Source organism: Hibiscus syriacus, unplaced genomic scaffold, assembly GCF_006381635.1.
Source record: "Hibiscus syriacus cultivar Baekdansim isolate YM2019G1 unplaced genomic scaffold, ASM638163v2 tig00111783_pilon, whole genome shotgun sequence".
NCBI lineage: Eukaryota > Viridiplantae > Streptophyta > Magnoliopsida > Malvales > Malvaceae > Hibiscus > Hibiscus syriacus.
In genome coordinates, this window is record NW_024063178.1 from 147,656 (window position 1) to 161,832 (window position 14,177).

The 14,177-nt window shown below is 29.9% G+C and overlaps 1 protein-coding gene across 1 annotated transcript; it reads right to left on the reverse strand.

Annotated features, from left to right (window-relative positions):
* Nucleotides 1–12,484: 12,484 nt before the first annotated feature.
* On the reverse strand, nucleotides 12,485–13,912 carry LOC120170598 (transcription factor MYB108-like). Its single transcript, XM_039178542.1, has 3 exons — nucleotides 13,683–13,912; nucleotides 13,332–13,461; nucleotides 12,485–13,089 (listed from the first exon to the last, which is right to left on the reverse strand). Exons 1-3 carry the CDS (start codon nucleotides 13,843–13,845, stop codon nucleotides 12,486–12,488), a joined length of 897 nt encoding a protein of 298 aa, XP_039034473.1. The 5' UTR covers nucleotides 13,846–13,912; the 3' UTR covers nucleotide 12,485.
* Nucleotides 13,913–14,177: the final 265 nt, after the last annotated feature.

The window sequence follows — 14,177 nt, forward strand, 5'->3', positions numbered from 1 at the left end:
CATGTTTAAGCATGGCCATGCATTTCTGGTCTCAATCAAATGTCTTGTGATATAGCTCCTATTATGTAGGAAGGAAAAATCCTATCTTGGTCAGTCACATCCCACTACATATATCGACATATGAGTGCAACCAATTACAGAGCACGTTTAGTTGTGTCAAAACATATGACAATATATGTTGAGATAGTAATGATCTCAAGTCCGAGGATCATACATGTAGTCATCACCATAAGTAATGTTTTTATCGTCACATAATAATCCAAGACATCTGCTTATCATGGGTCAATCCAATATATTGTTCTCTAACAACATACTCATGTATTACTTTTGAGATCCCTATATATATATGACAACTCATTATCGTCAATCAATCCATGTTAACCTGGAAAGTATTATTATTCTCCATGCCTATAATAATACTCGAGCAAGGATCTTTTTATAATACATATTATTATATGGAATTTATTATTTTTCAATTTATTTAAGAAAAAAAATAACTAAAATAATAATGACAATGCCTTTATTCAATAAACACGGTAAATAAAGTATATCAATACAATCATCTCATGATTGGTCTTTGGGCATACTCTAATACGTCACTAGTCATAAAAGCCAAAATCATGACCCACAGATGGTGAGTGAACCTAATTGTGAGAAGAAAAGAGCGATTAAACAATACATATGTGAGCACAAAAGAATTGAGAGAGAACCTTATTCACAAAGAGCCCTACATTCTTGTCCGCTTTAAACAATATATGGTTTCGATTTCTAACAATAACACTAGCTTGTCTAGTATGTTTTTTCATATTTTATAGATTTTTTTAATGTTAGGTGACCCACCTGACCGATTACCACTAGAAATCCTTAATCCTTGTGTTATCTCAGTGATGAATCACGATTTATAATAATCCAAAGGTAAGTATGTTTTTACTCATTTTAATGATATTCTAACCTACTTATTCTCTTTTATGCATGTTAAGGCACTTGAAGTTGTCATTTATACTAACCATAAATCCTTTAAGTGGTTAAAGATCGAGGATACTTAATGAATTACTTTAACAAACCACTTGACATGGTTTTTAAACACTTATTTTGGCCACACACGAGTAAAACTAGGGCGAGAATGTTTGAAGCAATTTCAAACAAAACCAATAGTGGTTGGCACCATGTTGAATTAAAACCTTCTCACTAGAGTACAAGACTTGTATGCAAAAGAGGATTTCAAGATAACAAGAGATCAATTTCAACAAGAAAAAAATCTATTGAAGCTCATAAAGACACATCACATTAATCCATGTTAGTGTTTCACAAGTTCTCATTTCAACACATATGATTCTTTTTTCTTCAGGTTTTTAGATTTGTGGATGATTTGTTTAGGAGAGGGGGAATGAAAAATGATCTAGAATCCATATGATGACAACGTATTATTCTTTGGATTACGTTTCTGCTTGAACTTATTAGAAGAACAAAGTCTCCAAAATTCAAATCATATCTATTCAATTAGTATAATAAGATAAAATCATTCAAAAATTTTAATGTTTCTCCTTTTTTTTCTTCTGATTTGAGGTTTTAATACCCCAAATTTTGATTAGTGACCAAAATATATGTTTTGACAGTTTAGTAGCTAAAGTATAAATTTTAAAAAGTTTACAGACCAAAAATGTAATTTTTAAAAGTATATATTTTGGCTCGTAAATGAATAGTTTGTCTCGAAATTAGGTTTTTATGGGAATCAGAATTTTGATTCAGAATTTGTATTAAAAACTATAAAGTAGTAAAGTTTGGTAAGGAATCGGATAATTGGATCGAAAATTTGAAGGATGCTAGATAAAGGTTGGAAATATTATTTTCGTATTTTATAACAGTGAAATTTAGTATGGATCGGTGGAATTGATGTTAATTTTCCCTATTTAGCTGAAATTGGGAAAATTAAGTGACTAAATTGTAATTTTTAAAAATTGCATGGTTAAAGTAGAAAGTCAACTTCAAGTTTGTTCATCTTTGACTATGGGATATTTTAATGGAAGATATTTCAATGGAAAATGATAATTATCATGATTCATTAATGGCAAATTTGGGATTTCTCAGTAGTTAAATTTTAAATTCAATTATATTATAAATGTGCCAAGTGTTTTAAGTGATAATTACATGAAAAAAAAAAGTTTTCAGCCATCTTCCCAAGCATTTTCCGTGAACTCCATAGCTCCCAAAGGTGAGATTTTAATTTGATTTTTTAAGCTACATGGTTTATTTATAGATTAATCTATTAGATGGAGAATTAATCCTCTTGAAATTCTCTATCATTTGGTATAAAAATTTCATGAAAATCATGCTTAGATGTTGAGTTTCATAAATTGGGTGGTTGAAGAACATGTCTGATTTTAAAGATTTGATGGAAGATTTTTGTGTTATTGATGTTGTTGAAAATCATGTTTAAATGTTGAGTTTCATGAACAGCTCCCAAGTATGAGTGATGATTAAAATCAAGTGTAGACGCTTAAGTCATGTTAGGTCATTGTTACGGCTTATATAGGTTTATTGAATTTGATGTTGTGATTATTATAATAGCATGAAATTGATGTAAGGTGGTTGAATTCATGCTTGAAATTGAATGAAAAGTTTACCCTAATTATGGTTCAACCATAAAGGGAAATTATGGGAAAATGTTGAAAAAAATTCTTATGGTTTAGAATTGATATTAGATGTGTTCTACATGCTTTGGAGAGTGAATTGGATCAATTTGGAAGCTTGAGATATTTAAAGGACCATTTTTTAGGCTTAAAAATAATGAGATATTGATGAGAAATTGTGCAATTTTGAGTATTCAATGTTCAATTTTAATTATTAAATGTTGGATTTTAAGTTAGAATGTTTATTTGGGATCAAACTAAAAATTTGGTAAAGTTGGAAGGTGAATTCGAAAGGTCATGAAATTAGGGGGACTTAATTGCAAAGTTTGTAAATGTGACGGTACTGTTTGAGTATAATACTACAATGATGGAAGTTATTATTTGAATGTTGAATTTCAAGTTTAAATATTGGACGAAATTTGCAAGATTTGTAAAGTTGGTGATTGAATTCGAATGATAATAGTAATTAAGGATGAAATTGCAAGTATTCAAATGTTATAGTGTTGAATAGGGTATATTATTTATATGCTGGAAATTTTAGTATTTAATTTGAAGTAAATAAAGTGATGAGGGATCATTGTGAAATAAATGGAAAAACATATGTGAATTCTAAAGAGAATTCATAAATGGTGATTTAAATGCAAAGTTTGTGAAAGTTAAAGGATTGATGATCGAAATGAACATTTATGGAATCAAATAGCTATTTTGGAAAGTTTGAAGTTATGACGAAATTGTGATTTAGTTTTATATCGATTAATTTTATGGAATTTATTTTATCAAAATTAGATTGTTTTAGTATTATACTAACGAGAGTTCATTTTTGCAAGTGTTGATTGCCTTGTGTCTTCGAAGCTTTTTTATCATCAAGTTTTTTCAAGTTTTTAGTGAGAGAGATCTTAATACTCTGATTTACCTTTTCATTTTGATTAGGAGGACTGGTTTCAATCGGTTAATGAGTTTGTCTAGTTATCTGCGGTTAGGAGGGTTCGTAGGACATTTATTATGCATCTTTATCATCATCATCATCCCACGACAACTTCATCACCATACCATATTATTGCCAAAGCTTATACATATAGGAAGAATTTTCAATTCAGGTTCTTTCATCATTTTTTTTATCTTTTCATAATTCTTTTACATGTTTATTATATATTCTCCATTTTCTTTTAATCATCATCTTTTTTTTTGTTTTCTAGCAACCTTTCCTTTCATGAATCATAATTTGTGACAAAACCCTAATTCATCTTTCATCTCATTTTTTGATTGAGTCAAGAATCCTAAGCTTCATTATTCAAATTCGAGAAATGTTCATCACTCATCTATAATCCCTTATCAATTGGTATAAGGTTTGGATTGATTCTTGGAGAGAATTAAGTGTTTTCGCTTGTTCTTGCACGTATAAACTGTCGAGGTACCAACGAGATAGTTCACAACGATTAATCATTTTTAGGTTCCTTTCTACATTATTTTAATTTTGTTTCAATTCCTACTTTTTAGTTTGCTATTTTTTTATCAAAAAAAACTCAAAAAAATTAAAGGCAAAATAATGAGAAAAAGCCAAAAAAATTAGAAAACAAAAATGATGGAATTTGGAGCTGATTTTTTACATATACATTCTTCATCCTAAGAATGATATCTATGCCAAAATTCAGGTCAACCAGATACTACTAAAGGCATTTTGGACTGAAATTTTATAGGTCGGTTTATACACTCAAATACCAACCCTCACATATAATTTCAGGTCATTGGGACATCAACAACCCCTTTAAACACGTTGCTCAAGTTGATAATGCGTTTTCTAGGTTATTGGATTTGGGTTTTCTACTTTTTTTATTCTTATTGGTTTAGGTTATTTTGTTTTTTCTCTTCTTTATCCTTCTACATCATCTAACATATTCAAGAGTTTGCATACTTCTTTTTTATTGCATTCTCGTTCACTTGGAGTCTTGCTTTCATTGACTTCTTAAAGCTACTAAATTGTTTTTTTAGTCTTTGTTAGAGATTGAACTTTGACATGAACATTAAGAGAATTCTTGCTAAGAGAGTTTTAAAGAGTACATGATCATCTAACTTGCCCCTTGGAGTATTACTTTTTTTGGTGTGACTTTTGAGATTTTTTGTTTTCTTTGATTTTAGTTTTTCACTTTACATGTTGTTTTGAGTGTTGTGACTTTTTAAGATGGTAAAAGACGACGAATGCACTGAGGCACTTCGATATCTTATAGCTGCTATTAATAGAGAAATGGATGTCTTTAATGTCATTCAACAAAAACAGGTGGCTGCACAAACAACTCAAATAACTGGTCTGAAAATTAGAAGAAGGCGACAAAAAAATCACAATGCCGACATACAACAATTTTCAAATTTCAACAAAGTTTTAAGCAATATTGGAGAATTTGAAACGGAAATGAGAGAGAATTTTGAGTAGAAAATTCGAATGGGTTATTTAGTCTTTCGAAATAAATTGAGAGTCTTCTATAGGGCTCTATCCTCTTTTCACAACTTTTTTTAATTAATTGATGTGACAAAAAAACTGATTTATTCATAATAATTAAAAAATTAAATAATTAACAGTAATTTAAAATTTGAAACGACAAAAAGCTGAATACTTCTTTTGAAAAAAAAGGTGAACCTCGTTAAAAACTGAATAATAATTTGGATGCTTTGATGTTTTTTCCGTCTTTTTGTCCTGTAGGGGAATCATTTCATCATTGTATTTCGTCTTGGTGCAGCAGGAATTCTTCACTATTAAAATTATTTTATATTATATGATATGAAATAAAAAATATAATTAAACAATTATAATTACATACATTAATTAAATGAAATAAATAAATAAAATTAAATAAATATAAATAATTAAGAATGTATTTGCTTGTGCAACACACATTTCACAAATAATGATTCAAGGAATTATGAAGTATTCCAACAATGGAAAAAAAGCAAATCATAATTAAAGACAGATATGTTGGACTGTGTACTCTTCAATCTTCATTGTTTTCATCTCTATAAAATTAATGTCAATATTTTTAATATTTTAATGTTTAATATGGAATCAAATAATTTGTCTCGTCAAATAAAATTAAGAGCGTTTAAACGGTTAATTCGGTCATCGATCGAATCAAATCTATTTAAAATAAATTACTCGAACTTTTTTAATAGTTAATCGATTCAATTTTTTTAAATATTAACCGAACCGAACAAAGATTGATTAATTCGACCAATGACCGAATTAACCACAATTTTTATAATCGTTTAGTTAATTTAATTAAAACTAATAAGTCAACACTGCTAAATAAAACTACAAATGTTTGTTCACTGCCATCCAAAACTCCTTGTCTTTTTTCCCAAGAAAAATCTTTATATTTCCTAGGAAAAATCTTTATATTTCCTAATTTTAATCTTGGTCTCTTTTCGTTCATCTAACGATCTAAATATGAGTAAAACTTAAAAGAGTTTTACATTGTGTAAGTGGATCCTAACCCATATATATTACGCACAGTGTAAAATTAAGAGTTTTACACATTTTTAAGATCACTAGATTGAGTAAAATCAAAGGATGAGATTAACTCATTATTTTTCTTTTATTATTTCTTAGTATTAATCGCAGTCTTTAATTTCCCCCATCCAATGATCATAAGAAGATGTAAAACTCATAATTTTATGCAGGATGTAAACAGATCATATATATATATATATCAAACAATCAACTTTTAGTATATTCAAACTTATCGACAATGATTCTCGAAATACTTTAGAATTACAAATTACCTAAACAATTATAAAATTATGATAGTAAATAATAAAAACTTGTCATCCTAAAAAATATTAATTGTAATTTTAATTTTAATATTATTTAGAAATATCACAAAATGTATTTCCCAATGAAAACAAGTAATCAAATGACACATATCATGTAGCCATAGTTCAGTTAAAAGTAAATCAAAACATCATTAATCCGAAATTTCAAAAAATCACATTTTAAAACAGGTACAACATTTAAATGCCACATAAGGAACACACTAGAGGATCCAGATATTCTTCAGAGCTACTTGGTATTTATCAAGTAGGGAACCATGAAACTTTTGTAATTTAATTGGATTTCAAAATCAAGATCCCTATAAAAAAAATGGGGTTTGACAGCTAACTGATTCATCATTCATTCGAGAAGTGATTTATCAAGATCATACAGTATTCAGATATTTACGAATGCAATTGACTAATCAGGAAGCCATTCAGAATCTTTTAAATCAGAGTTATTGAAGATTTAGATATAACATGAGTGTTCCCATTGTTCAGGCAAATAGGAGTGTTCCGGACATTTTAATTTTTGATGGATTCTTAGTAACTTAATCCAATAAAGGTAAAATGGTAGTTTATAGAATTTATCCGAAGACATTAACTTATTTCAAGATGTTAGGATATTTGGGTCACTTTCACACTCGAGGTTACTTCGGTCATCTTAGAGTTCAAGGTATTTGAATCCTTTTTGGGGTTCAGGGGTCTTTCAGTCATCTCATTATTTGAGTTATTTTAATATTGCACAACTCGATGACATTTCGGTAAATTCTTTTCAATCCAAACCTATGTACCTTTTCTGGTAATTTGTCAGATATATATGTTTAGAGTTATTTGAGATTTCAAGATTAAATATATAATTATTAGGATTTCGAGTCTAATTGAACTACAGATCCCAACACTGCGATACTTGTCAATCATTCAGACCGTGAGACTTCACTATTATTCACTTCTTAACACTGAATGTAGTAGCTAAACTGATCAATATTAGGATCATCGTCGAATGGATCTTAGGGAGACGAACAGGTATTCTAATGGTATTTATTTCATTTTTGTTTTGCAACGGTATCATGAAATATCGACATGGTGGATTCGTGATTCAAAACCCTTATGGGCGGTGCAACATATAAGTTAATCAGCGTTTCCAGATTTATACAAGTCATTCACTTAATTCTATGTCATTAAGGGTACTTAGGTCATTTAGTAGTCAAGTTTATCACGGTCATTTCGGAGTTTCCAGAGTAATACGGTCATTTCACTGATTCAAATGCGTACAATACTTCCATTCAGTTCAACTTTGTTATTTAATATAGTCATTTTACACTTCAAGGGTATTTTGGTCATTTTTACTTCAGGGTAAATTCCGTAATTTCATAATCAAGTAGTTTCAATATTAACTTTTTTATCGAGGATAAATAAAATTTAGAGATTTTGAGGTTATTTGCTTTTCCGGATAATCGCTGAACTTGAAATCATTCTTGTCAGTCTTCTTGTGTCCATGCAGGTAGTCTGAGCCTTATTCCGTTAAATTTGTTTTATTTCCCAATCGGATCGAGTTTATAAATTTATTAATTACACACATGTAACCAAACTTATTTATCTGTGCATCAACCAATGCCCACATGTTCCATAAAGCATACATAAGGTTGTAATGTATTACCTTGATTTATGTGATCCACCGATCGAACATTTAAACTCCACTCGATCGCCCTCGAACTTTAATTCCACATCCCATAATGTCTCGGATACATAGCAAACGATTTTACGTCAGAAATTGAACTTAATCTAAAAACAAAATTGAATCTAAAGATAAAACATTGAAAAATAGTTTATCGAGTGCGAATTTGAAAAAACAGACTTTGGATTTGGACTCAACATGTCGAAAAACATAAAATACAACTTTTCGAAAATTTGGACTTTTTGGTCAAAGTTAACGGTCAAAGTCAACGATTTGACTCTGACGAGTTAACTCAGATCGAGTTGACTTGGTCGGGTCAAATAGAACCGGTTCAGGCCAGTTCAATCCGGTTGGACCGTTTCTAGAAGAGTTCTAGGGTGTGGACGAGCCTCATACGCGTACGGCAGCGTGTGGTGGCGACGACAGTCTTGGAGCGGTCGATTACTCCATGTTCAAGCACTTACTACAATTCAACCAAAACAAATCAAAACCTAGCCAAAACATGGTGAATCGAACGTAATAATTTGGTCATGGCACTTACCACGGTGGACGACGAACGGGCGACGAACCCGGTCGGGTTTTGGTCGCACGATGACGAAGAATATGATTGTAATGGTAGTGAGAATAGAGGGTCTCCGGATAGGCCGAAATTAATGAAAATCAAAATGATAGGGAAGGAGATTTCAATGAAATTTCAAACGATTCCCCACGGATAACGGTGATTGTTAACGACGATCGGCCATGGGGGTTTTGATCGTGGATCGATGGCGCTCCAAACAGTGGTGATTGCGCGAGCTGGGGTGGTCGTATGGCGAAGATTTGGTTGGGGCTTTAGCGATTTAATTTGGGTTGGCTTGCTCGACCTGGGAGGAGGTTTATTTTTCATTGACCAGAAAAAATGGTAAAATTTAGGGTTAAGTCCATGAACTTCCTACAGTTCCAAAATCGATATGCAAACTTATTAAATTTTTCAATTTGGTCCTCAACTTTTCCCTTGTTACGACTTTAATTTAATGCTTAAATTAATAAAATTTAGTCCCTAAATTGGGGTGCGACATAAACTATCAATTTTAGTATGTTTTAATACCTAAACTTAAAAAAATTAAAATTTAACGTTAAATTTTGTATATATGAACTAAAATAAAATAAAAACTAAACTTAAGATGTTATTTTAAAAAGTTAAATATTTAAATACTAAAACGGATAAAAAAATTAGTGTAGGAAAATATTGGCAGTGGACCACATCGGTGGCTTCTTCCACTTGGCCCGCGGCATACCATGAATTCCCTACCTCCCTGCCGTCTCTCACTACACTATTCCATCACGTGCTTCACCTTCTCATTTCTTTAAGAGAAAAAACATTATTATAAGTACATTCTATAAAAGTATACTCATAACACTATTTTTGTTGTTTTTAAGTAAAATATATTTTATATTATTGTTTGGGTACTAGACAAAGTTTTAAATTTGATTATTATTTTGCTAAATTTGATATTTAAACTTTTCAAAATAATAAAACTATTATATTTTTTAAATAAAAATGTTAACAAAAAATTAAATTTTAACAAAATTGAACTAGCAACATGTGGATAATTCATGTAGAGTTTATGTTGACGTTATATTATTGATTTTATATGTTATTTTAAAAGTTAAATAATATTATAAATTTCAAGTGGATAATTTTATAAATTATCATATTAGTATCATTAAAAATTAATTTTTTTATTAATTTTTTTAAAATTATAATTTAACTTTTTTAAAAATTTAATGACTAAAATTAAAACCATCAAACAAAGTCAAATTGATATATATATATATATATATAAGATTAAATTTATCTGTATATTTTATTTGGAATTTTAATTTTTAATTAATTTAATTTAATAAAAATATTCGAATTATAAAGTATGATATTTTATTCTGTATTAGATATTTTAAGTTTTTCTCGTTTAATTTTTTTTTACTTAAATAGCTAGATATTTTTATTACTTATGTTCAACATTTGAATTTTTCTACACATTTAAATGTATTGAATTAAAAATTAATCAATATTCCACCCACCGTCAATAAAGGTTTTTTTTTTTTTTTAGTTCTACAAGTAGAATTAAAAGATTCAGATACATATATTTTTTTAATTATTAGTATTTCAATTTCATGGGATATTCAAACGGTTAAAATGACCATCGACCGAACTGAATTATCATTAATTGAATTAATCGAACTTTTTTTGTTTAATCATTAATCGAACCGAATAAAGTTCGATTATTTCGGTCGATTAACCAAATTAACTGAATTTTTTTATAATTTAATTAATTTGAATATAAAAGAAGCATTTTTTTAATTTTGGATTAAAATTTAATTATGTATTAAGAATTTAATAAGTCTAGTATTGTTAAAAATAATTGGATCTTAATTCTTAATGAGTTTGAGTTTAAAATACATATTTAATATATATATATATATATATATTTATATTTAAAAAAAATTGGTTAATTCGATTAATGAACCGATTTCAAACATAATTAATCGTTAACTGAATATAAAGAAAATTAACAATTCCCTGACCGAACTAATTCAGTGGTTGATGGAATTAACTAAACTAATTCTGTTCGGTCGGTTAATTCAATTAAAATCAAAAAAGTAACACCCTATTCATGGACACATAAAGTTATTTATTTATTAAGCTATTAATTATGATTATAATATTTTTTATTAAGCTAAAGTGATTATAAATTAGTATATGTTCTAAATATTTTTAAATATTTGACAATGAACGCTCAATCACTTTGCTACCTTCGTTAGTACTCGAACCCTAAGAACAACAACGATATCTTTAACCGAGGTAATTTAGTTCGTGTAATAATATATTTTTTATATTTGTAAAAGTATTTAACGTGTGAATGGAATTTAACTTTTAAACTCACCAATGTAAAACCTTTGCACGGTTAAGGGATGATTGGAACAAAACACAATGTCCGTACGACGACAAACTACAAAAAATAAATTAATAAAGTTCATGGAGTTCACCATTGTACTTTAACTTCCTTTAACCACGAATGAGAGATAAACACAAAACAAAACATCATTCCTTGAATCACATTCCGCACGTCTCTCCTACATTTTGTCCATTAATAAATAATTTAGTCTTAAGCTTTGTTTCTTAAGGTCAAATTATGAATTTCATCCCTAATATACACAAATTTTAAAATATAAAGATTGAATTTCAAATTTGAGTATAGTATAAGGACCAAAACTAAATTAAACCTTTTGTAATAGTAATAATCTAAATCTAGAAATAGTTTATGGTTCACTCCCCATGGACAAGAAGGAGCTCTCAAAAAGCTCTTAAAATGTAATGCAAGGTCTTGAGATAATTATAACTCATAATATAAAAATATATACATGGTGGAACCAATTATTCACATCTAACCCATTATTTAACTAATTTTCTTCTATAAATCCCAAAATACAAAAATAGGTCAAATCCTAGACGCTTTCTCCTTCTTTTTTTCCCTTCTCTTTTTAGAGTTTTGTGCCGTTTTTTAATAGATTTAAATTTTTTATTCTTTGATTTTGTTTAGTCGACGACGATACTGATTTTGATGTTGATTATTGTTAGCCGTATGTATTTTCTCTTTGTTTATTAGTTCTTTTAATAACAATAATTATGCCTTGATGTCACGTTTTTTTCTACATTTGTGGTAAGTTTTTCTCTATCTTTGTGGCACGTTTTTTGTTTTTTCTCGGTCGTTAATTTATGTTTTCTCCGGGTGAGATTTGACAATACCATGGTAATCAAGATGGAGCTTAATTACTTGTGATCCTATTGATCTTCTCTGCTATGAACTCTTAGATTGAATTTGGATGCGTGATTTTGTATTTGTTGATAATTTATCACGGTGCTTGACTCTGATTTGCTTATCTCTATGGTTTTTCAATAGATTAATCCTTTTTGTGGTTCATTTTTTCGTATCTATTTTTTATTCGAGTCTTTCAATTGGGTTTTTAATATTTTCCTTATATGGTTCTTATATAATATAAAGTGACTATTTTCAATGTTATAGGAAATATTCAAATTATATAATTAGTTTACAATTATAGTTATAAACTCTTATTTTAATTTTGGATATTTTTACTTTTTAATAATAGCAACGGTTTCTATTAAAAATAAAAGGAAAAATTGTGAATATCAACTAATGGGATTAAATAAAATAAAGGCATTACAATTAAGTTCTCTCTCCCTCTCAAATAAAAATTCATTGCAAAAAAAAATACAAACTAATCAAGTGATCATCCACATTTAGGCTAATTCTATGTGTGTTCTAAAATCTTACCAATATAATATTCTTTGTTTATTTATTTGAAGATATTTTGGTTTTTCACATGTTAAAATTGAATTGTTGCTGTAAGAAGTAACAATCCTCGGCGTTGAAGAGATTCTCTGAGGCATCAATGGTATCTAGCCAAGGGTTGTTGCTTTGCTCCAAGGACTGAATACCTATTCCATAGTTGTAGTGATTACCGGAGAACTCTTTGAGACGGTTCGGATTAGGATTATTAATGGAAATGCTGTTGTTGTTGTTGATGCTGTAATAATTGGTGAAATCCGAAAGCGGTGAGAGTTGAGTAGCGAAAGAGTCCGACGATGCTGCGGTGGTGCTGGAATTCTCTAAGGTATAACTCGAGGAGTTCACTTGGGCGCCTCCAAGGTGGTCATCGGGGAATACAGTTTTCATCGATCCCACAAACGAAGTTGAGGTGGTGGCAGATGCGGTGGTAGCCACCATGATGTTGGAGACGGCGGTGGCAGCTTGAATTCTTTCCACTAACCTAGGCATCCAAAGGTAACGCACGGTGTCTTTGAATTGTTTGCTGTTCAAGTCACACTTGAGTTGCTTCGCATGTTTCTGGACTCGAGTTCTCCAGTAGTTCTTGATCTCATTGTCCGTTCTGCCGGGCAAATGTTGGGCGATTTTGGACCATCTTCAATTAAAAAAAAAGTATAACATGAAAATTAATCTTTATAATTTCAATCTGTGACTTAAATAGTAGTTAGTTATTAAAATAACAGTAACGGTCATTTGAAACTATTATTATATTATCGTCAGATCCGTTATGTTATCAATCTTGATAAAGGCAACATAACTTATAGCAATTTAAATCTACCATCTAAGAAAGAAAAAGAAAAATCGATATATAGTTTTTAGGTTAATAAATCAAATAACCTGTTTCCCCAACGAGAGTGAAGTTTAAGAATCAAAAGTTGCTCTTCAAGAGTGATATTCCCACGTCGAACATCCGGCCGGAGATAATTCAACCATCTTAACCTGCAGCTTTTTCCGGTCCTTTTGAGACCTAATTTTCACAGAAAAAGAATTATAAACTGTTACAATCAAACATCGATTCAACATTCAAGGCCCAAATAAAAAGTTTTCATTTAACAAAACCAGGAAAAACGACATGAAGAAGAGAACAAGACCAGAAGAACCATAAACATAAAGTTGATGGGCGACATGTTAATATCAGCCAAAAAAGAAAAAGGGGGACCGACCAATAACAATAAATATTATTATTACCTGCGCAATGAGCAAGAGAGTTCCATCGACCTTCACCATGAGTGGCAATGTAATCGATGAGCTTAAAGTCTTCTTCTATAGTCCAAGGGCCTCGCTTCAACTCCATATCTTCGTCTTCACTGCTTTGAACATTTGGGGCACACTCCCTTGCCTTAACATCCATTTCGGTTTATTCCTTTCAGGAAAAAAGAAAGGATAAAATTTGAGTGAAAGATAATATTTTTTGGCAGAGAGGAGAGAAATGAATAAAGAAATGTGTACAGATAGACAGAGAGAGAGAGAGGGGGGGTTGTTTCCATGTGGTAAGATAGAGAAGTGGGGGATTTATATAAGGGAGATTGGATTGAAAATGGAGGTAAAGCCGCAATGGGAACTTGGGTTTTTTTTTTTTATTTTATTAATTAAATAAAATACATAAGCCCACTTAGGCTGTAATTATAGTTAGCAACAGCCAACAGGGTTTTAAAGTTTGGCTCTTTGACCTTTTTTTTTTAG